A 25,437-nucleotide genomic window follows, 5' to 3' on the forward strand; every position below is an offset into this window, starting at 1 on the left:
ATAGAGTGCTTTTCGATTGAGTAAAGCCAAAACCAACGTAATTACTCTCACTAATCAATCACAAAGAAAACAGACAGTCCAGTGAACCAATCAAAACTCGAGGTAATTGCACGTAGGTGACCCACAGCCTAGGAAAACAAGTGCGAGTGAGTCACGATTGGTTTTGGTTTTACTTCTGTTTGGATGTAATGGTGGCATAAATTTTTTAAGCCTGTCCTGTGGTGTAGCGAGCCAGTGATGGAAAACCGTTTACTTTTTGACACTCAAATGAAAACTGCTCAATGCAAGTATACAATAAATTATTGTAAACAAGTGGTATAGTTTATTTTTTTTAGCAACAAGTAAGTTTTTCGAGAAATTTAATGGCAAACATTTCTGTTGTTACAATAATCACCCTCTAACTTGCAATTAAATTAAATGAAGTGGCTGAGACAATTTCTAATTCCCTCTGTGATATGCACTTACCGGGTGCTCAAGGTGCGGGCTCCATGCTAACAGAGCATATTTTGCGCCGTCTGTCAGTGGGTACGTATTTGAAACATTTATCATATTTTGTTATTATTTCATCACAATTCATTTCTCACAACATATATGTGTACCTTTTTGGAGTAGGAATTAATATTCGGACCGTTTCAAGAATACATTCTTTAATAGGATAGTTTTTAAGTACAATGTAGCTTTGTAAATAGTGTACTTTTTGTATTCGATTTTTGTATTTGTTTCCATGTAAATATCTATCTTATTTAGAGACATATTGTAGCCCATTAACATTGTTATTTTTAAATGTAACATAAGATATGTAATTTTATCTTTTGAACAATAAAGACACTTTATTTATTTATTTATTTATTTATTTATTTATTTATTTATTTATTGGGATGACATACAAAGGGAAGTATAACCTTTGAACGTCGAATAACTCATGATTGTTCGTGTTCTCAACAATGCAGGTGGAAACTCAACCAGTTTTGAGGAAGCAATTCCAAAGTCATTTCTTCTCAGTGCCGACCAGGCCCATGCAGTTCATCCAAACTATTCGTATGTACACTGTATAATCCAGTAGTTTGCTTCTAGTATTAAACTGATGTGTCATAATACATCTCTTATTTTATGTATGTGCGGTAGACAATGCTCGTGTTGTACTGCAAATCGGCGATTTGATTGGTTCTCCCATCAATTGGTTGTGAGGCGCGGTGGCCTCATGGTTAGTGCGCGTTCGTCTCCGGATCGAGCGGTCCGGGTTCGAGCCCTGGCCGTTGACATTGCGTTGTGCTCTTGGGAAAGGCAACTCTCACAGAGGCTCTCTCCGCCCCGGTGTGCAAATGGGTACCGGGGAACTTAAATGCTCAGTTAACCCTGCGACGGACAAACATCCCATCCAGGGGGGAGTAGAAATATTCCTGGTAGCTTCATGCTACAGAAACCAGGATAAGCTTCGGCCTGATGGGCCACTTGGCTCGAATGCAGAGTTAAGCTCATCAATGACTATTTGGCGATAAACCACAAGATTTGTACGTGCATTGCCATGGGAGCAAGAGTCCTTCAGCTCAACCTGTGAGCAACAGGTTGCGTGGAAATTGCCGAACTGGGAATTGCGCTAAAAACTCAAATTTGATCCACAATTAGTGGCTTGCTTTTCAAATTTCTCACACAGTATCCGAAATCAACCGTTCCTAATTTGCTATCATGTCTTGTTGATAAAAAGTCGACTGTAGATTAATTCTTTTCTCCCTTTATGACATTGAAGTCACTGTGGTATTATTTCATTTTACATAAGAAAAATGAAAACCAGAACTTTGTAAAACTGCAACGGAACTCGGCAACTTGTAAAAGCTAGAGTTAATTTGAACGAAAAGTCGCCAGTTCTTTAATACAACTGTCAATCTACGTAATTGGAACATTGCACCGGAATACTGTAGTGTTTTCTTCAAACGATCTTTCGTTTTAGCTCTAGAAAGTTTCTTTCGTCTCAGTATTGTTATATATTTTCAATCGTGCAAAGCGTTCAATATTAGCTCGCTGGTCGCTATTCAATAATAAACATACACTGTCAGTCTTGAATTTGATCACCAATACTTGCACAGTTTGATTTCATCATTTGTGAGGATCTGTCTAAATAAGGAGTAAATTAATAACCGAATACAATGTAAGAGTATGCGAAGACTTACTCCATAATATCACGTTTTGGCAAGACGTATTTTGATGTGTTTATGTATCATGATTTTTCTTTTCAGAGATAAACACGAAGAAAATCATAAACCTGCTCTCCATAAGGTGAGAAATAACAGAACATTTGAATAACTGACTTTTTCTTCAGGTTAAACCGGATAGTTGTAAGATGAAGTTTCAACTTTACTAAAATATGATTAGGATATAATCCAGGGATTATTACAGTAACTCTACAAAAACTTGTACAGCTCAAGGTTGTGATAATCAATTGTCCTACACCTTTTTGTATTGCCAGTGGGTGGGTGCCTACAGAACCTGGATAGTGAATAGCAGATAGTTAACGTGGAATATTAACGAATCAGATTGGATGAGACAATGGTTAGCCTGGGTAGCACGCACTTGCATTGAGTCATTAATTATCAATTATTATTATTATTGACAGCTATAACCAGTCTCGAATCAGTGCTACTTTGGCCTGCTAATGGGGTGCTGTTTAACAATTACTCCACGAGTACCTCTTGGATATGAGATGGTAGATAGCCAACGAGGCGCGTAGTACCGAGATGGCTATAATCAGTCATCTCATATCCAACAAGCACGAGTGGAATAATCGTTTTATTTAAAACGCCCCCAAAATATAGAAAACTAAACTAAAAAAAAAAAAAAAAAAACGGTTCTCACACACTGAATGCCATTTGTCCGCCACACGACAATGCAACAGCACTTTATTGACAATTCTATCAACATCGATATCACAACATAACCGAGTCGGAGTCAACAACAGGATAAAACTACCCAAACGTTGATACACTTCCATAAACTTTAGGCAAGAATTTGCTAAGGGGCGAGAGCGTGGGAAAACTGTTGCACTGTCCAGCGAGAAAAGAAAACTGAATCACGTGACTGAGCGTGAAACTGACATCCTGACTCGTACCCAGGTCCCCCATTCAGTATGAGAGAACTTCATTTCCTGCCTCTTTCGCAAGCTCAGCCGGCAGGAAAAACATGATATAAGACTGCCAGAGAGTTTTAATAAACTACTTATTATTTGTTCTTCGCTAGTTTCAGACAGCTGTGGTGTCTAGGTGTTTAGCAGGGAATGAAAAAATTTTGTTTTTGTCGATGCCCTGGCGCAGTGAATGCTAGCAAACTTATTGACTTGTTTAGCGTAACTGGTTTACTTTTAATTCCAACAAGGGCCCAGTCATAAAGATTAACAGCAATCAGCGATATGCAACAACAGCTGTGTCGTCAAGTGTTGTAAGGCTGATCGCAGAGAAGAGCGATGTGCCAATACAGGTATAGAACTTACTTGTTTTGAAGGCAATGAATTTGGAAGAGACCACCAACTTAACGTGAGGATACATGTGAAGACGCATGTAGCTTAAGAGAGATTAGTGTTTGGCACGCGTGCGAAATGTAAGACAAACACGCGAGTCGATTGTGAAAAACTCGAGTTTCTGGCCACTTTGTGCTCATGCATCAAACATTATTGATTGATTAATTGTTTGAACTCAAGACGGATAGAGGGACGACTGATCAATTGTTAGATTGGTTGATTGATTGATAGATTGGTTGATTGGTTGATTGATTGATCGATTTATAGATTGATTGATTGATTGATTGATTGATTGGTTGGTTGATTGGTTGGTTGGTTAGTTGGTTGATTAATTGATTGATTCTTAAGTGTTTTTTTTCTTGCGTCCTTGTATCACAGGAAGTTTGTGTACGAAATGATTCTCCTTATGGATCCACTATTGGACCAATACTCTCCGCCAAGCTTGGTCTTTTGACTTTAGGTTTGTGATTTAGATACTTACGCGTTCTGCGCTGAAAATAAAGAGAATGATCGCCAAGCAAGGAGAGTTTCCTTCAGGGAGTAGTAAGTTACACTCCTGAGGAACTACCTTTTTGTTTTTGTTTTTTCAGGCTTTTCCTGCTTGCCTTTTAGTACATACGTGAACTTAAGCTCGTTTCACCTGGAATACAACTCACGGTCAAGTCGTGATTTCTCTATAATGCCATTCCTAGAACTGATAGAAACTAGCTAAGAGAATTGATATGTTCATATTCTTCTTTGTTTAATCTGTTTCTAGATATCGGAGGCCCGCAGCTCGCTATGCACTCCATCCGTGAGATGTGCTGCTCATCCATTATTCACCAAGAGACTCAACTTTTCCAGGTGACCGCTTCGAATTCTGTCAAAAACTGCTCTTTTCTTCCGTTCTTTGAGTTGTCACGCAACTTAATGCTGTGTTTGCGTGACAAGCCAGTGAACTGGATCCTTTTTAAACGTTTTTTAAGGAATAAACAAATCCAATATTTTAATTGTTCTATTTTCTCCGCAGAATTACTTCGAGACACTTCCATCCGTGCTAGAGTCTGTTGCAGGAGCTGACTAAAATCAAACGAGTGCCATTGCTTGAGTTAGTCACGGTTACTTAACGATGTTGTAACTCTCCCAGCAATCTTGATCTCTCTTTCTCTTTCTTTCTACGTTTGTGTTTTTATTCATCGATAGAAAGTTTAACACTAAGGAGAGACGGTTTTTTTGTCAAGTTACCTCTCTAGTCTAGTAATTTATCAGTGAACAAACGAGAGGAACATTCTTGAACATCATGGAAGATGTAATACATCAAACACGAAAGACCATGTTTGACCACATTTCCAAACACTGAGAAGAGCGTTGAAAATAAGACGCGCAGCGGAATATTTTCGACGAACTTCGAGTTGTTCGGAAATGTGGTCAAACACTGTTTTGAGTGTTTGATATATCTTCTCAATCGAAACTAAAACTAGGCAGTAAACGGAGAGATAAAATCGTAAAATCTACGCTAATTAAAATCGGATATCCACATCAAAGAAGCAAAACTACCCCATGGGATTAAAAGTGAACGTAATTACTGTCAAGTTCACAGCTTTATGCATCAGCAACAACAATGTACTTTGCTCCACAGTCCATGGCTTGTTGAGAACTGTGGGTCAATTTGTCAGGCCGGCATTGCGCTTGGCCTTCGAATGTGTCCATGGCGGGTCCTGGCAGCATAACTACTAAGTCTGGATGGCTCTGGCTTTATCGATTCAGGGCTTTGTAGCATACGCTATGGGGGTGAATTTGGTTTGGAATTTGGCTTGAAATTTAACTGAAAGGGAGCGCTCAACCCTCCACTGTTATTCTGTGTAGGAATTGGGGCGGGTCAAGTGGCAGGCAGTCCGGAACCAAGTGTACAGCCTTTACTTCTTCTTAGGAGTGAAAAACCAAAAATCGATAAGGTTTCAGATCGAGCTGAGAAGCGAGATGACAATAGAAAAGACAACAAGGCATTGAGGTATTTTTTAAAGTCAATTTTATTGCCAAAATATCATAATTTCAGCTATAATGTTGATTACTCTTTTCCCCCATAAAAACCTTAAGTTTATAAATTCAAACCGTTGTAACACAACGCCTCCATATGCTGCAAGAAGAGAGTCATGTTTTGCATATTCAAACTTGGTCGTTATGTAATACAATATGTTGGCTGTATACGTCACGTTTTGCTGAATGTTCACATAAAAGCGAAAAAAAAAAAAGGAAAAGAAAAAAAAAAAACATAAAAAAAATCCTTGCATCGTGAGCTTGGGCCACCTGTGCTTGATCCAACTGCCACTAGGTCTCCAAATATGCAGGAGAGAGGAGAATTGGTAATTTTACACCTTCAGTTACATGACTTTGAACTCTCGCCAACACTTCTTCTCTGATTTTTTCCACTCTTCCCTTTTGTACTTAAAACAAGGCAACATCTCTGTACCTTAAACAGTAAGGTTCCGTCCACGTACTATGAAAATGTAACCTGTTCTTTATTCAATCTGTTCCAAGTATTTGCTGCATGCCATGGTAGATTGGCTTCATAGTTTGTAGACATGGTAGTGTTACCTGTTAAAGTTGAGTAAAGACTGATAATTACATTGAGAAGGAAAAGGGCCATAACTTCAACTCGTCTTGGTACTATTGAAAATGTGGTTAATTAAGTCAATCTTTTTTTGATCTGTTAATTCAAAAAAAAGCAAAGGCAAGTATCTATTTAATACTGCCAGTATTTTTATTATTGAGGCATTAGCATGGTGAACTGTCTTATATTTAGTAAGCTGGTGACATTGGCAAATTTATCCTGAAATATGCTGCTTTGCATACAGTTCAAACAACAAAGGACTTACCGTGAACAGTGGAAGAAGTTGTTGATTTCTTTGTGCTTTGTCTCGAGTGCCGTGACAAGTTAACAACGTCAAGACAAACACAACTTGGTGCTGTGGAGAAATTAAATTAAGTGTTAACACTTAATTTTGCAGGAACTTGTTCAAACATTAATTTTGTTTATTTAGGCAAAAGGCCAACGAACATTTTTATTTGTAATTTTTAATCCTGAGTTTATATGTTTCCCAATGTACTAGTTTTTTTTTTTTTTTTTTTTTTTATTAATTATCTATTTTTTACAGCACGCATACTTACATTATTAATTACAAAAAACTACGTATAAAACTACAACAATACAGCTACTTACGCTAATTACAACTTGCTCTAATTACAATGCTTGACGGAACAACAGTATTATTTAAACCGCTTACGTTACACTACTTTTTAATCGCGGACAATTACTACAAATTTTTACTACGGTTACTAGAACTAGTGAAAACTGCAAAAAAAAAAAAAAAAAAAAAAAAAAAAAAATGACAAAAAAGCGACAATTTACAGTATATTTAGCTATATTTACAGTTTAACGTGCACCTTTGCTCTGCTAGTTTCTATTTCTATTTTGTTTTTAAGGATAGCCAAGAAAGCGTCTAAGAAATAATCTTCCTCATTTTTTGAAGCGGTGTAAATATAATATTTTGCAATTATTGTACAGAGGTTTAAACCGAGACACAGAGGCACGGTGTCTGTGATGCCGTAAAGTATTTGTGCTTCAGAGAGCGTGATTACAGTATTGTTTTTTCTGTACCACCAATCAGTAAACTCTGTCCAAAACAGCTGGACGTTGGGGCAAGTTACGAAGAGATGTGTAATTGTTTGCTTTTCAGCACATAAATGACAGCGGTCGTGCTCTTTAATACCGAATTTATGTAATGCAGCATTGGTGGGTAAAATATGGTGTACAATCTTGAACTGAAACATCGAGAGTTGAATATCTTTAGTGGCCTTGAAAGGCATCATGTACGTTTGATAAATTTGCTGGTCGTTCAAATTAGCTCTTTTCAGTCTTTTTTCGGCGGTGGCAGAAACGAACTTCTTTTCAACAAGGTAGTTAGTAGCAAGTTTGCAAGAGAGCTTCTCAAGGGGAATTCTATCCATGTTTGTAGGTTCCTTCGAATGCGGCTGTAATTTGCCTTTCAAAGTTTTAATCCAGTTAGATGGAATTGCTTGGCATGTACTAGTTTTGCCTTTTTAACTTTTTACCTTTTTTAAATTTTTAAATTTTTAAATCTTACAGGACCCCTTTGATAACAGTACTTTATAGTACTGATGGGTTAATCCTGTCTAAAGATTCGTTATTATTATTATTTTTTATCATGATTTCTTTTGTCTAAACTTGATGAATTATTAATGAGTTTGAGAACATAGTTTACCTTGACGTCACGCATTAGGTGTAACCACTACGTTGAAACAACAGCATTGCGTGACAACCCAACTAGGACAACTAGCAGTAAGCTGAGCCAAGAGATGTTTTCTTATCTTGTGGTACTCAGGGTACTGGGCCAAAACACGGAATAAGGCAGCTTGTGAAACAATAGAATGTGATGTTAATAAATGTAAAGCCAATTGTGCTCAATACATTCTGTGTTGCTGTTTACAGTAAAAGCTCCATCCGGGATTCGAGATCGCTCCCTCTCGGCAGTCCCTCCTCTCCCCAAGTAAAAGCGAGCGTCCTTGGACTGTCTGAGAATCAAGCTGTTCACGTTTCACGACATTGTGAGAAGGGGAAAGGCGAGAGAAGAAGGAAAGAGGACTTATTCACACAAATCAGCTAGCGCGCGAAACTGATGAATCTTCAAAACAATTGGTTTGCTCATTGCTTGCCTACATCTTTTACGGTGCTTGATCCGATTTCGCCGAGGAGGTAGCGTGGCCGAGTGGTTAGGGCGCTGGACTTGAAATCCGGAGGTCGCGGGTTCAAGTGCCGCTGTGACCACTTAGCCGGAGTTGTTTCTCGGTAGACCCTAGTTCAACTCCTCGGTCATGCTTGTAAATAGCCAACTGCTCTGCTTCCCGCCAGTTGGGAATTTTAAGCCTATTATGTTAAGTTGATATATTGTTTCTTTCAGTTTAAGCGGCATGCCTGTGAACTAGGTAGGTGTAGCTAAGCGCATTGACCACTATAAACAACAAAATTTTTTTGCGGATTCGATGTTACATCGGGTTAATTTCAAAATTGGTGTTAACGCCACTGTAGTCAAAAGATGCGATGAAGACCTAATTTCTCATTACAGTATTAATATGTAATCAAGCAGACAGGTGATGGGAATAACGAAATCGTCAATTTAGGGACTTCATTTTTTATAAGGTAGGGGAGGGCTGATGGGATTTGGAGGTGCAGGGATGGCGCAGTGGTGACAGCACTCGCCTCCCACCAATGTGGCCCGGGTTCGATTCCCGAACCCGACGCCCTAAGTGGGTTGAGTTTGTGTTGGTTCTCTTCTCTGCTTCGAGGGTTTTTCTCCGGGTTCTCCGGTTTTCCCCCCTCAGCAAAAACCAACATACAGCTGATTCAAGCTGGCTGTAAGCTGTGCTCCAAGGTCACACATGGACCGTATAACGGCTGCCAGAGGCGCCAATGTATGCTTTCGGTTCGACCTTGTTGAGCTGCGTCGTTGCTGTACTTTGCGACGGCGATTAGCCGCGACAATTATTATTATTATTATTATTATTATTATTATTATTATTATGCCAAAAAATATGGCATAAAAGGGGGAGGAGGGGGGGGGGCTGAAATAGGCGTCACTTTCTATTTCGGACTCTTATCTGTCATCACCTTTGCTAAACCAAAGTTGTACTAGAAAAATAGACTAAAGAAAACCCCATCGAGACGACCAAACGGTGGCCGCGGCCGCTTTAATAATAGAGGTAGCCGCTTTATAGGGCTTTATTTGCAGTATTTCACTTACTAAGAGGTTAAATTCGACTACAAAATGTTAACTCGATAAACACATTTTCTGGTCAGCATTCGGCGGAGGTGAAGAAAAAACTGGTAGCTAGAAATCTCATGTTTGTCGTATCAAAGTTCCAGATAGTAATTCTATCTTTGTTTAAAGAACGAGGGCTAGGGACGTCGCTTTCAAAAGCTCCCTTGTATAGGAGACACCAAAATGTAAAGAGCTTTCGTCAGTTTTGTGTGTTCTTGGTAAACTGGGTCTGTATATTAGAATCCTTTGTTGATCGGCCGCGTATAAATTCTTATGACATTCAAGACGAACTTGGTGTTAATAGTTTGACGAGAAAATCGATGTTAATCACTGAAGATTCTTGGTTAAAAGGTCAGTTGAAAAATTCCATAAACTTTCTAATATCTATTCTGTATAAGGTCTATAAGTAATAGCAACCTGATCTTTCACGCAATCGGCAAGCATGTAAAGAATGTTTTGGCCGTTATTTTACACTTACAGTGTACAAAACACTGAATAACTTTGAAACGCTATCTTCACTTGACGTCATGCGTGTGATTCGCGTGACGTATGTTTTCATTTCCTAATAGCTCACGCAAACTAAATCACGCCTAAAATCTAGAATTACTCGACTTTGTGACATTTGGCTGTAGCTTGTTTGTTCCGTTAAGCTATGTATCCCGTGAGGCCTTGTAAGTCACGCAAACCTCTACAATGCACTGAAATGTCCGGGTAGTACTAAGCGAACCCGGGCGGGGGGGCACTGCCACATATGGGCTATATAGGTATGTGCCGCTGTGAAGGGTATGGTTTTCAAGCAGTTTACTCTAGGATAGGGTATATAAATCAGAGCGTTTGGGTCTAGAATAGGGTATAATTTTTCACAAAACTGACTAGTTGGTTGAAGATTTTATCTAGACTAGGGTAACCAGGAATTGCCACTCAAAAATATAAAAAAATCAAATCGGCAAGTTTAAATTTACGCAAATCAGCCTCAACAGTGTCGATAGATGGGGGGATTTGGGGAGTTTACTCTAGTATAAGGTAGCAAAATTCAGCTGAATTAGCTCTGGTATAGGCCAAGGGTTCCAGGGGCACATCCCCACCCAGAAATTCCCAAAGTACCCCCCCCCCGGGTAAGCGAACAGCTACACAGCATGCCAAGCTAAACGGGTTACCACGACGTCATGAGATTATCACGAGCTGTGTGGGAAAGGTTTAGCTTCCACTTTGGAGTTCCTGATTTCCTTGTTGATTGCAGACTGGTCTTAATCGTGTTGCTACTTTGCGGAATTGCTCCTGAATCTTTCCGAACGGTGAGTATACTATAATTTACATTGCTACTCTGTGTTGCATGTTTTGTCAGATAAACTAACTAAATCAAACATAATTTGCATGCAGATCACAATCAAAATCCTTTATTGAAGATGTTTTTGAACCAGACGTGCCCGCGAATAATTTACTTCATCTAAGAACGCCTGATCGCAAATTCAAAGTACAGTTCACTTATAGCGAACAAAAGATTCCAATTAGATCCCATCGGTAACTGTTTATGTTTCCGAAAACAATCGCTCGTGTGTAATGAAGAAAATCTACGAAGTCGTCAGTCCTTGTTACAACCGAAAAGACTTCGAGAGAGGGACGAGACTAATCATGAGTGAAGGCATGTGATCGAAAGTCGAATCCAGTGATCTCCGGTAGGGCCTTTTTCATTCTGTTTTTGTGATTTTAACACAAGCAAATTGATTCGCGGAGCAGTCAGAGGAAAAAATTAAGCCTTTAGTGCCTGTGTGTATTCTCTAGTCGCGAGCTCGATTTTACTTGAGTTCCAAGTTTGTTAGCGACAACATTCCTGAAACGACTCGAACCCTACAATATGAAGAATAAACTTGAATAAATCAAGTGAAAACTTCTTGCGTGAATACCAGTGACGTCACAAGGTCCTTAAACTCGGTTCCAGAGCCCGGACACAGTTTTGCTCCAAAAAGTCGATTTCAACAGCTAAAAGAGCACTTTCCGTTAGGATTTGACAGAAATAAAGTTCACCATTACTTTAAGCACGTTTGAAACTATTGATTGGGATAATAAAAGAGAGTACGAAAATTTTGTTTCAGTGGCACTTTAAAGACAAAACATATGACGAAACGAGCAAGGAATATATATGGGTTATTGACCAAGTGTGAGGTCAAGATGGCTGGATATTGGCCAAGTTCTTCTTTTGCATGTTTATGGACCGAGACGGAGTCGAGGTCCATAAACTCGCAAAAAAAGAACAAGGCCGATATCCAGCCATCTTGACCGAACAAGCTTGGTCAATAAAGGATTTATCATATGGCTTTCAGGGAAATTTTCCTTATGGGACACGGCAGGTAGTCCCGAGCGGGCAAGATAACTCCATCTTGCCCGCTCGGGTAGCCAATCACAGCGCCGGATTTGATTCATCTTGCCCGCTCACGGAGCTAGCCGTATAATAATCCACAATAATGCTAATGTTGGTAAAAGGTGACCGCGGAAAAGCGACTGCATGACACTCGGTATGTTTTTAGATGACATGTTGTCACATATCAGATGGAAAACAGTCTTTATTCTCTGTCTGCATTCTGTACCCAGTCTGCAGTTTGCATTTTGTACCTAGTCTGCATTTTGTACCCGGTCTGCAGTCTGCATTTTGTACTGACCGATTGGGGTAGCATATGATAATACCTATTCGATTTTCTTCTCCCCAGGCGCTATTTCATGCTTTGTTTTTCTCAGTACCATATTGGACTTTGAGGCACAGCCGGTAGAAACTAAAGTTTACAACCATAACACTTCCTTACATTTCCCCAAATTGTTCCCTTTTCTTTGCCTTTGTCTGCCATGTTGAATTCTTAGGCGGGTTACCTCTTTACACTCGTCCCCAGACTCCCGTTCCCGGTTCCCCGATCCCCGTTCCCCGTTACCAGTTTTAGTAACATCCATGCAAATATAACGAGATGTTTTTGTTTTTTAGTTACAAAGTGTAATTTGACACTCTTGTTTTTCACAAGGGAGTAAATTCAATTAAAGCGGACAAATTGTCACCACTCTTTCCCATGAGATGTTTGCTATCTTTAGTAACAAATGGTAACTTAACACTTTTGTTTTTTATATGGGAGTAAATTCAAGTAGAGCTGACAAGTTATAAGCTATTGTTCCCAGGATATTAAACAAAAAAAGCTTCTTTTTACGTCTCTGCAGTAGTAGTTTAATAGATTTATTTGATGACATTCGTTTCAGTTCGATATTTTTAAAGGTAAAAAATGTTCAAATTTTCTTTGAAGACTGCACGGCACCAAGTTAAAGTGCAGTTTAATTAAATCAGACTTTGAATGTGTCAGCTAGAGGTTTTTTTCTCTTTCTTTCTATTTTCGGTGAAGTTGTGTTGTGTTGTACAAAAAGTGTAAACTTATGACTCATATAAAATGTGAAAAAATCTCTGAATTAACTTGAGCAAAAATTCCTGTTGGAGGTTGGAAGGGTTATGTGATCAGTGAGTGAGGGAGTTATGCATGTGCACATGTCACACCAATCACAGTGCGGGTTGTACCAAAGAACGAATCAAATTGCCTGTTAGAAAATAAGATGGTATCTACATTAATCTGGAGACGTGTCAGATTACTGTAGTTTGTTCAGTCAAACATTTTATGGCTTACTATTTAGCTATCTTACCATGACCCATGTAACATCACATGTGCATCATAAATTCCCAGTTTGTTTCTTGCTGTACATCACAACCAAAAAAACTTGTCAAATTAACCAAGTCGTTACTGCAAACAGCTCTATGAATGCTCCTATCTCTGACACTTCACACAAAAAAATAACTCTTGCACGCCTTGCGTGCCTATGTTTATCACAGAGAACTCGACAGGGCGAAGACTTCCTCACACTAAATTTTTTATGTGTATGAAACTATAATGTTATTACATTTTGCATTACAGAATAAAGGTCTTAGCCCAATTTTTTTCGTATAGTACTATCTCACTTTGCTGCAAAATTTGCATAAGTGTAAATACCAGGGTCAAGGTGGAGTGTGAGAACTCTCCCGGGTTTGAGACCATTCTCCTCTTCTGCTGTTTTTTTTTTTTTTTTTTTTTCTGCGGGTAAGTTGAAATGTTCTTTTTTTTGTCATAAAATCTGCTGGCAAACAATGCCAGTGCACTGCTATCAGTTCACTGTCTCCCTCACATCAATGAACCCTCCCTCCACGTACACCACATATTGCCACCTCGTCAGAGGTGCAAAAAAAATCAACTAGTGAAGGTATCGATAAGGTACTTTTAAAAGGACTGCAATTCAAAATTAAATTCTGAAAAACTAAGAAAGCAAGCTTAATCAGAGATGTGTAACATTTAATATTTTTATTTCCCACACGCGCAATACCAACAATAAAAATATATTTGGCTTGGTTAAAGAAATAACTTTGCGTTTGGCCAATGCTTCAACACGCACTTATGCATATTAAATTTTCATATTAATAAAGTACATGACACACCAAAAATAAACCATCTCATGATTTTATTTCAATTCTGCTTGAATCGCTCACAGAGATCATCAGATTTTATTTCGGCTAACGTTCTTTTCCCTTGGTTATTGAACGTGGGACAACAGATCAGATGTGATCTGCATAGCAAATGTACCTTCTTGTAACGCCAGTGTGGTCCTCAGACAGTAGCTCGGGCCCTACTGGGGAATATTGGCCCTCGGTTGTTTTTGCACGGACCTCGCTGTGCATGGTCTGTACTGCCACAACCTCGGGCCCTATTCCCCAGTATGGCCCTGGCACTCGGTTAGTAAGAGGTTGACATTCCACTTGTCAATGGGGTAGAGAGGTATATTTTTCACTGCACCGACTTCTATCAAGACTGTAGCTTAGATATATCAAGGAAAATAAAGAATAAATAAACTTTGTTAAAATTCTCATTCTCGTGAGGATTTACGAATACTTTTCGTGCTGTTTACATGATCCGCGGACCAAGGGCCTGCAAGCACAGTCACCTTTTTTCGAATTATAAGGAAATATCACCGTTTGGAACTTGCCACTTTAAGATTGTCGCAAGAAACATAAAAGCTCTTCAGGGAGAATTTCAGCTCGTTAAGTGTTGATGCAGGTAAGATATTTGAGATTATAACTTTTAATCGCGGATCAATTGTACATATTGTTTACATTTTGCAGGTAGAAGATTAAAATGGCTGATATTCTAGATGCTAACGGAGTGCGTTTCAACCGTGGTGACTTAGTGTGGACTGTCAGCCTGGCTGAAGCTGGTCTCGATGAGTTGATTGACAATAAAGCCCCCAATGCTGTTGTTGCTACGTAAGTTAGACTTCTGTAATCTATTTTCCATGTAACATTTGTAAATCAAAAATGGTTCAAAACTTACATAGATTCCACGTATTAAGAGAAATAATATAGATTACCAAAGTATAGGAGTTCCTTTATGTTTAAAGATCTTATGGGAATGGGTCACTTAACTGTTATCTCAAAAACAGACACTTTTCCAAAGGAAACAAATGTGTAATTCAATTCCTTAAATATCAAAGTGGGTATCATTTTAAGATCATGTGGTGGTATTTTATAGTACGTAATACGGATTTTAACACTCTCATCATCACCAAATTACTGATTCACCTCAATGATGAAGTATCCTTGTTATCAAATAAACTTAAATAGGAGAAATACAACAAAGCCCTTTCTCCTTGGCTGGTGGCTGCCACAGGGGTCCCTGTTCCTGATAATTGATTTTTGTAGAACCTCTACACTAATGAGCCTATATTTTTAAGGCCCTCTGGACCTGATCCCCAATAGAGATGACCAATTCCCAGAACTCTAATTTTAGTATAAGTGCTCTAAAATCAATATCACTGTATTTCCTGATCTCCCTCTCATCATTTCAAGTGCTCTATCCCTGATCCCTGATCCTGTGACACACCATGGTGTGTGTTTTATCGCACTTTTTGACTAATATAACATGTTCAGGTGCTGAAAAGAAAACAGGAGTTCCACTATGTTATATTTGGCTCTTTTAGGGGAGTACAGGCTATGCCAAAATCAATTCTCTAGAGGAGTTAATTTACATTGCTTGTAGAGTAAATACATCCAATTACTCCCATATGAGAGTAATATTACTCTTTTGGCAGAGTTAAGTTACTCCTACAGTAAAGTAGAAATACTCTAGGATACATTAAGGGGGGGGGGGTAAAGTTTATTTTACCCTCTGAAAGAGTATACATCACCCTTAACTTTTTGTGAGTGGAACTAACATTTTGTTCTATGAATACAGGTTCTTCCCTTTGATAGCAGTTTAGTGACATAACATGACCCCACCTGGCACACATGTGGATTTTTGGTAGAAATCTGGTAGAATCCACTGCATGTGGATTCTACCAGATGTGTACCTCAAATCCACGTGTGTGCCTGGTGGGACACTTTTCATCTTGTGTCGGGACCATGCAGGATCCTTTTCCTTGAAACTGGGTATGCCCAGGCAGGATTTCAGGACACATATTTCCTGGGATTGTCATACTTGCACTCCAAACCCAAAAAGTTCAGCTTCTCGTATAAAGATAGGTGTTGACATGGCATTTTTGATTAAAGCACATCTGGGCTCATCACGAGGAGGAGTTTACTGGGGTGTGTGGGCTTCAAGACACAACCAATATATTCTGGCGGTTGGTTTTTGTTTGGCTGGTTTCTTTTTCCATTCTAAAATTTCTCTATATTCTTTATTTGTTTCAGGACCAAGATCCTGTTCCTGGAAACTGGCAATGCCCGAGCAGGGTTGAAGCACATTTGGGCTCGTCACGGGGAGGAATTTACTGGTGTATGTGGTGTCCAGGATATGAAGGGGGCTGGGCAGAAAATACTGGACATTGTCAAACTGGGTTGGTGCTTTATTGCTCATCATTGTTTATATTCTTAGATTCATTATATTAAGTAACTGCTTCATTCGTCTACACTTTCACAGCTATTTATTGGCATTGTAATATTGGATGAGTGTTATAATGTACATTGTGAAACATTTTTATGCATTTTTCACATATTTGCTGTCCCTTAAAATCTCATAGCAATGCACTTTGGAAAAAAGCATTTATCTGGGATGTGGAAATATCATAAATGTGAAATAAGCATTCCATAACAAACAGGGCTCAAAAAAAACCCCATCCGGTCGTCCGGGACAAGTAGATTTTCCCTTCGGGCAAGTAACTTTCTCTCCTTACTTGCCCCACAGGCAAGGACCCAGGCAAGCCGTTTGCTGACTAAATTTTTGATAACAATTTTGAGAAGAAAAGGTAAATTTTAGGCTCAAGGGTAATCAAGTGTTTAGATGAAGCTTGACGAAAATTCCAATTTATAGCGTTGTTTCGTTGATTGTGTGACGCGCACTCACGGCTCAGAAGTGGTTGCCTAGTACATGATGAAAATCTTGATCAAATTTCTTTTCGGGATTAAAAGTAACTGCGTAGGGCACGAAAACGCTGTGTTTATTTCTTAAAATTTTAACAATTTTTTTGTAAGCATTTTCCAGTTTCTCTGTACAAAACTTAACTCAACAACAATATATTAAAGCTGTAGAAATTGTACGCGAAAAGAAGCCGCATATTTCTATCACGAAAACGAAGCCAGCATTTTTGATACTAAAATCCAGGTAAATCTCTGTTTTCGGCAAAACAGAAAGAGAGAAAATGTGTGATTCTCCCCAGAACCTGCTACTTAAAGGTCCTTCCAATTCCGCTGAATGGCGGGGTTGGTTCAGTGGCCTAGTGGTAAGGCATCTGACTGGTAACCAGGAGACGCCGGGGTTCGATTCCCGGCTGAACACATTTTCACTCATTTCTTTGTTGCTTCGATTTCTGTTCCCATCATACACTACTATTAATATTTGTCAGAAGTCACTGTGAATCGCCTTCCGAAGGGAATAGGTTGGTGATCCAAAGATAAAATGAGGCAGTTAGTTGTAATTATTTCCCTGCTCATCCTATTCAATTATTATATATATATATATATATATATATATATATTTATATATATATATATATATTTATATATATATATATATATATATATATATTTATATATATATATATATATATATATATATATATATATATATATATATATATGTCTGGATTTATGAAAACGGTGTTAAAGACTGAATCAGGTGTTTTTTGATTTTTTTTTTTTTTTTTCATTTCTTTGTTTTTGTTTTCTGCTTTCGCTATGACAGCAGCTTGTAAATCTTACCTAGCATGAAATGTAGGAACTCCTTGCCGCATGTTTCATTTATTTAGGTATTTTTTTTCATTATTTATCGACCCTCCCCCCCCCCCCCCCTTTTTCAATTTGCGTTAAGTTTAACCCAGGCTACACTCGCCTGAATTCAGTTCGCGCGGTGACTCTGACAAGGAGCGACCGATTAGCGTTCTGTATTTGCTGTCTAAAGGAAGTCTGCCCGAGGACATCATTAAGTCCAATGAAGGCCCAAGTCTAACGATTTGCTAGTAAGCGTCGTCCATTATCGTACCTGAGGCGGGCCTGAGGACATGTGTAAACTGTACGGGTCACATTTAGTCCCGTAACAGAAGGCCGTTTGCCCTGTGGCGATAATGTTGTGCTTGCTTTAGACAGCAAAAATCTTTCGCCACATCAATTTAGGGCTTAGACGTGCAACGGACTAGACATTTCTAGCTGCTGTTGGCGTCATTTGCTTTGAACTTTGATGTAGCTAAAGACTTCGAAAAAAAATCTGTTGAAATCTGGATGTGCCATTCCGCGCTCGACAAAATTGAAGTACATCCGGGACATTGCTATTTGCGAGCAAAACATGGCCACGAGGAGAGAGAAGAACATGAGTTCAAGCGCTGATCGTGAGTAGAATTTCCTTGTTTTATCAATTTTAGGCGTTCTCGGCTTAGCTAAGTATCAGAACTGTCTGTGATTCGCTAGCGCGGAAGAAATTTATTTGCGTGGCTTCCGGGCGATAATTGACGTAACGACAACATGTTGAGTGTTCGCTTACTGCTAACTATGGCCTAGTTTGTCTGAAGTTCAATCGATTCTCGATGTAGGAAGCTCTTGTTCAGTCCATTTAGGACGATGCAGGCCTTTAGAAAGCGATAGATTAGCTCTCCGCCGCGGTTTTGATATCTGTACGTTCGTGTTGATTTAGACTCCAATTTCATGTTAAAAGCACTCTTAATTAAATTGTACAATTCATGATTCAACGAAAAGACGGTGAATTTAGTCTTCCTGGCTTCAAAAGGCATACAGGAGAGTTATTTGCTGTTATTTGAGCTACGATAAGCCTCGTGGAAAGCTAGCTCTAGGACAGAATTGTAGCAAGTTAGATTATCAGTGACAAGTCAAATTCTATGGCTATGTTTTTGCGAATCCGGTCAGATATTGAAATGAAATGTCACGTAACGGCTACTTTTTGGCTGAAATATAGAGGTAAATAACCGATTCCACTGCTTAGCATGCTCTTGTTAGCGTGACTGGCTAATTTAACCCACAGTAAAGACATAGTGAGGTCATTTAGGTGAAATCGCAGAGGTCAAGCCTGTCTAAATTAGTGCCGCGGCGAACCAAATGATCAATTTAAGCTCTAATTTAGTTTTGTTTGGCTCGTTCGACTCATTTTGCAGCGACTTTAAAGGCTTGTATAGGCATGGTATGGACTCTATTAAGAGTACACGAGGTAGATAGCACTCTCGGTGCGACATGGCCATATTTATGTACATTTTCTAACCGTTTTTTCAAAAACATGCCCGCTATTTTGGTGCAAAGTCTTTAACACGGTTTTCATAAATTCAGACATATATATATATATATATATATATATATATATATATATATATATATATATATATATATATATATAGGAAGTCTGTGTTTCGATTTTTCCGTAGTACAGTGCTCGATACATTAAAATAGAGCGCAATATATATATTGAAAATAGAAACAAACTACACTTTCATCCCGACAAGCCTGTTTCGTGATCGCTCACTCTTCAGGGGATTTTAATGATAAGAATATTCAAAACCATCGGTTAAATACTATTAAAGTTACATAATTACTGCTGCAGAAAATTTAAATGTTTAAATGTTTAGTTGTTACGTAGTAACGCTTTGTTTCTGTGGCGGCAAGACGATACAAGTTCGTTACGTTTGTTAAGTGATGATAGGTCAGGTCGACAGATGATTAAAAATTTCTCTTTGAGACAGAGATTGCATCTTTTACTTGAGCTGTTGTAGGATGAGCTAGATGAAATGATACGCCATGAAATAGAGTGGTCAATGTTGCTGTCTTTAAGAGTCCAGACGTGTTTGCTGAGTTCGGTAGAGTTCCTGTGTTTTGCGTGACGGAATGATGCAGTGTGGTTTCTGTATCTTGTCTTGAAGTCGTTTTCTGTTAGCCCGATGTATGTTTCTGAGGTGTTATTGTCGTTGCGTGTGACGGTGGCTTGGTAGATGACTGATGATTGAAGCATTGATTGAAGCATCAAGAAAGAAATATGCCGCGTCTTTAACCAAAATGGCCTACGCATCACAATTGAAGCCAACAAACAGATCATTAACTTCCTAGACGTCACCTTTAACCTTAATAACAGCACCTGCAAGCCCTTCACAAAACCTAATACCACGCTGCAGTACGCTCATCGCGAGAGCAATCACCCGCCGATCACCACAAAAAACATACCCGCCGGCATCAACAAACGTCTGTCATCCCTTTCATCAGACAAAGCATCATTCGACCAAGCCGCCCCCCCCCCCCCCCATATCAAAAAGTACTCGACGAAAGTGGATACCACTACACTCTACGTTACGAACCAACCACGACTACTAAACGGAGAAACAGACAACGGAACAACATCCTCTGGTACAACCCTCCATTCAGCAAAAACGTCAACACCAATATCGGTCACAGATTCCTCACCCTAGTAGACAAACACTTCCCTAAAGACCACAAGCTTAGAAAAATCTTCAATCGCAATACCATCAAGATTAGCTACAGTTGCATGAATAACACTAAGCAAATTATCGACAACCACAACAAGTGTATTTTGAATTCATCCAAGCACGCTGATGAAACCGCCGAAAACCCTGTTGACAAGAAATCGTGCAACTGCCGACAAAAGATCACATGCCCACTTAACGGAAAATGCCTTCAGTCATCAGTCATCTACCAAGCCACCGTCACACGCAACGACAATAACACCTCAGAAACATACATCGGGCTAACAGAAAACGACTTCAAGACAAGATACAAAAACCACACTGCATCATTCCGTCACGCAAAACACAGGAACTCTACCGAACTCAGCAAACACGTCTGGACTCTTAAAGACAGCAACATTGACCACTCTATTTCATGGCGTATCATTTCATCTAGCTCATCCTACAACAGCTCAAGTAAAAGATGCAATCTCTGTCTCAAAGAGAAATTTTTAATCATCTGTCGACCTGACCTATCATCACTTAACAAACGTAACGAACTTGTATCGTCTTGCCGCCACAGAAACAAAGCGTTACTACGTAACAACTAAACATTTAAACATTTAAATTTTCTGCAGCAGTAATTATGTAACTTTTATAGTATTTAACCGATGGTTTTGAATATTCTTATCATTAAAATCCCCTGAAGAGTGAGCGATCACGAAACAGGCTTGTCGGGATGAAAGTGTAGTTTTTTTCTATTTTCAATATATATACAAAAAACGGTTATAAAATGCCTCAAGCCAACAAAGAATGCCACTGCGTCAGGAGGATCAATGAAGATTCACAGTCCAAGCCTCACCGCAAAAATGAATTTAAAAACGTTTGATAAAGCAAGGACGGACAACTTCTGACGGTAAAAAAAGTTAAAAAGTTAAAAATTTAATAGAAAAACGTTTCGGTCTTAGACCATCATCAGTTACAAGAGAAAAAGGACGAAAACTAAGTTTAAATACGGTTACAGTGTGGGAGATTACGTAACGAAATGAAAAATACAATATTGTGCTATTAATACATCGTGATTAATACAATACAGGAAGAAAATGCAAAACGAGAAATACAATGCTGTACTATAAATTGCGTCATACAGGGTGATAATTAATAGACCAAACGAAAAGAATACAATACTGTGCATAAATTACATTATAGAGCGTGATAATTGCAGAACTAGGTTAAATTCAACCTAAAAACTAAAAGAGTTAAAATAGATAAAACGGACTCTTGCAATGCGGTAAATATAACGGGAAAAATAGTTTGCAAAGATAAGGAGTTGAAAAAAAAAAAAAAAAGAAGAAACCTACGTTTACGCTGGACAAGGTTAATAACAAAATCCCAAATCGAGGCCTTTGGAGCATTAAAGGGTTGACAAACAACAAAATCCCTGGAGGGGCCCTTAAACAATAAGCTGTAATAAGATCCCAGGCAGGGCCTTTGAGCATACCTAACGCCCAAAAAGCTGACAAAATCCAAGGAAGGGCCTTTGAACTGCCTTATGGCGCGAACGCATATTTACACAAGAGAAAGTTAATTATAACAAATTCTGTTTTTGGAGTGAAATTCTTTTCTTTTATTTAAGCCATGGGGAGCCAAAGAGAACAGTTGAGCACTCCAATAAGCCTCTTTCGTAATTAAAAACCTATCGATCTCGTCTGAGTCATTAGGGGCCTGCACCTGATCAATGCATTGGAATTCAAAATCATCCAAGGAGTGTGGAGTGTGGAGTGAAAAGAGTGTGAAAAGAATTTCACTCCAAAAACAGAATTTGTTATAATTAACTTTCTCTTGTGTAAATATGCGTTCGCGCCATAAGGCAGTTCAAAGGCCCTTCCTTGGATTTTGTCAGCTTTTTGGGCGTTAGGTATGCTCAAAGGCCCTGCCTGGGATCTTATTACAGCTTATTGTTTAAGGGCCCCTCCAGGGATTTTGTTGTTTGTCAACCCTTTAATGCTCCAAAGGCCTCGATTTGGGATTTTGTTATTAACCTTGTCCAGCGTAAACGTAGGTTTCTTCTTTTTTTTTTTTTTTCAACTCCTTATCTTTGCAAACTATTTTTCCCGTTATATTTACCGCATTGCAAGAGTCCGTTTTATCTATTTTAACTCTTTTAGTTTTTAGGTTGAATTTAACCTAGTTCTGCAATTATCACGCTCTATAATGTAATTTATGCACAGTATTGTATTCTTTTCGTTTGGTCTATTAATTATCACCCTGTATGACGCAATTTATAGTACAGCATTGTATTTCTCGTTTTGCATTTTCTTCCTGTATTGTGTTAATCACGATGTATTAATAGCACAATATTGTATTTTTCATTTCGTTACGTAATCTCCCACACTGTAACCGTATTTAAACTTAGTTTTCGTCCTTTTTCTCTTGTAACTGATGAAGGTCTAAGACCGAAACGTTTTTCTATTAAATTTTTAACTTTTTTTACCGTCAGAAGTTGTCCGTCCTTGCTTTATCAAACATTTTTAAATTCATTTTTGCGGTGAGGCTTGGACTGTGAATCTTCATTGATCCTCCTGACGCAGTGGCATTCTTTGTTGGCTTGAGGCATTTTATAACCGTTTTATATATATATATATATATATATATATATATATATATATATATATATATATATATATATATGTCTGGATTTATGAAAACGGTGTTAAAGACTGAATCAGGTGTTTTTTGATTTTTTTTTTTTTTTTTTCATTTCTTTGTTTTTGTTTTCTGCTTTCGCTATGACAGCAGCTTGTAAATCTTACCTAGCATGAAATGTAGGAACTCCTTGCCGCATGTTTCATTTATTTAGGTATTTTTTTTCATTATTTATCGACCCTCCCCCCCCCCCCCCCTTTTTCAATTTGCGTTAAGTTTAACCCAGGCTACACTCGCCTGAATTCAGTTCGCGCGGTGACTCTGACAAGGAGCGACCGATTAGCGTTCTGTATTTGCTGTCTAAAGGAAGTCTGCCCGAGGACATCATTAAGTCCAATGAAGGCCCAAGTCTAACGATTTGCTAGTAAGCGTCGTCCATTATCGTACCTGAGGCGGGCCTGAGGACATGTGTAAACTGTACGGGTCACATTTAGTCCCGTAACAGAAGGCCGTTTGCCCTGTGGCGATAATGTTGTGCTTGCTTTAGACAGCAAAAATCTTTCGCCACATCAATTTAGGGCTTAGACGTGCAACGGACTAGACATTTCTAGCTGCTGTTGGCGTCATTTGCTTTGAACTTTGATGTAGCTAAAGACTTCGAAAAAAAATCTGTTGAAATCTGGATGTGCCATTCCGCGCTCGACAAAATTGAAGTACATCCGGGACATTGCTATTTGCGAGCAAAACATGGCCACGAGGAGAGAGAAGAACATGAGTTCAAGCGCTGATCGTGAGTAGAATTTCCTTGTTTTATCAATTTTAGGCGTTCTCGGCTTAGCTAAGTATCAGAACTGTCTGTGATTCGCTAGCGCGGAAGAAATTTATTTGCGTGGCTTCCGGGCGATAATTGACGTAACGACAACATGTTGAGTGTTCGCTTACTGCTAACTATGGCCTAGTTTGTCTGAAGTTCAATCGATTCTCGATGTAGGAAGCTCTTGTTCAGTCCATTTAGGACGATGCAGGCCTTTAGAAAGCGATAGATTAGCTCTCCGCCGCGGTTTTGATATCTGTACGTTCGTGTTGATTTAGACTCCAATTTCATGTTAAAAGCACTCTTAATTAAATTGTACAATTCATGATTCAACGAAAAGACGGTGAATTTAGTCTTCCTGGCTTCAAAAGGCATACAGGAGAGTTATTTGCTGTTATTTGAGCTACGATAAGCCTCGTGGAAAGCTAGCTCTAGGACAGAATTGTAGCAAGTTAGATTATCAGTGACAAGTCAAATTCTATGGCTATGTTTTTGCGAATCCGGTCAGATATTGAAATGAAATGTCACGTAACGGCTACTTTTTGGCTGAAATATAGAGGTAAATAACCGATTCCACTGCTTACCATGCTCTTGTTAGCGTGACTGGCTAATTTAACCCACAGTAAAGACATAGTGAGGTCATTTAGGTGAAATCGCAGAGGTTAAGCCTGTCTAAATTAGTGCCGCGGCGAACCAAATGATCAATTTAGCTCTAATTTAGTTTTGTTTGGCTCGTTCGACTCATTTTGCAGCGACTTTAAAGGCTTGTATAGGCATGGTATGGACTCTATTAAGAGTACACGAGGTAGATAGCACTTTCGGTGCGACATGGCCATATTTATGTACATTTTCTAACCGTTTTTTCAAAAACATGCCCGCTATTTTGGTGCAAAGTCTTTAACACGGTTTTCATAAATTCAGACATATATATATATATATATATATATATATATATATATATATTGTGCATTTTGATTATTTCAGGTCACTATGCGACATTCGGCTTCCAAGAGAGCAAAGCCAAGCCTGGAGAGTTCGCTGTCTTGTACCAGATAAACGAGAGCACGTTTCTGCAGCTTGTGTATGGGTCGAATGGGTTCGTTGTGACGTCATTTCCTATCACTGGGGAGGGAAACACAGTTGCAATCAAGTGGGACTATTGATGGACAGATTTGATTGTATCACACATTCTTGCCTTGTTAAGCTGTTATCATACAAACTATGTGTGTAATTGACTATGTTAGGTTCATTATTCTGAGAAAAAAACCCTTAATTTTTACAAACATGCTTTGTTTTGAAACAAAAAATACCTGATTTCTAACAATCAGAAATACCTGATTTCTAACAATCAAGGAACAGGCACTGCCATATTGATAAAGATTTAAGATTCTGAAGAATTACAATTATCAAGCAGACAGTGAAATGACAATCCAACATGTAGAAAGCCAAGGACCCCTCTCCCATCCCTGGCCAGGCAGGTTAGATCGATTTCTAGCAGTAAACAATATCCAGCTGTAGTTTATCAGAAGGACAACTACAGCAAAACAACAGGTTATCAAGAGGCTGAATAATCCTTGATTTACAACTAAATCGGACGCAAAAGTGGATCATATATACAGGGATGCTGCTTTGCAAAATTGACTTAGACTTGTAATTTGTCAGTATCCTACAATGCTTACCTTAAATGAGAATTAATCAATGAAAAATGTTACATCTTGACA

At 38.7% G+C, this 25,437-nt stretch overlaps 2 protein-coding genes and 1 non-coding gene across 3 annotated transcripts; all 3 read left to right on the forward strand.

The window, feature by feature from the left end:
- Position 1: 1 nt before the first annotated feature.
- On the forward strand, positions 2–7,975 carry LOC149114667 (aspartyl aminopeptidase-like). Its single transcript, XM_089284139.1, has 7 exons — positions 2–525; positions 951–1,038; positions 2,235–2,274; positions 3,367–3,468; positions 3,887–3,968; positions 4,266–4,351; positions 4,518–7,975. The coding sequence occupies exons 1-7, from the start codon at positions 456–458 to the stop codon at positions 4,569–4,571; spliced, it is 522 nt and encodes a 173-aa protein (XP_089140265.1). The 5' UTR covers positions 2–455; the 3' UTR covers positions 4,572–7,975.
- A 285-nt stretch (positions 7,976–8,260) lies between these two features.
- Positions 8,261–8,333, forward strand: Trnas-uga (transfer RNA serine (anticodon UGA)). Its single transcript has one exon. It is a non-coding gene; the product is annotated as a tRNA-Ser (tRNA).
- A 2,153-nt stretch (positions 8,334–10,486) lies between these two features.
- On the forward strand, positions 10,487–25,437 carry LOC149114669 (uncharacterized). Its single transcript, XM_089284140.1, has 4 exons — positions 10,487–10,619; positions 14,498–14,638; positions 16,061–16,206; positions 24,701–25,437. Exons 2-4 carry the CDS (start codon positions 14,511–14,513, stop codon positions 24,877–24,879), a joined length of 453 nt encoding a protein of 150 aa, XP_089140266.1. The 5' UTR covers positions 10,487–10,619; positions 14,498–14,510; the 3' UTR covers positions 24,880–25,437.

Source organism: Orbicella faveolata, unplaced genomic scaffold (assembly GCF_042242905.1).
Source record: "Orbicella faveolata isolate gen_17 unplaced genomic scaffold, um_ofav_v1 contig_13, whole genome shotgun sequence".
NCBI classification, from domain to species: Eukaryota; Metazoa; Cnidaria; class Anthozoa; order Scleractinia; family Merulinidae; genus Orbicella; species Orbicella faveolata.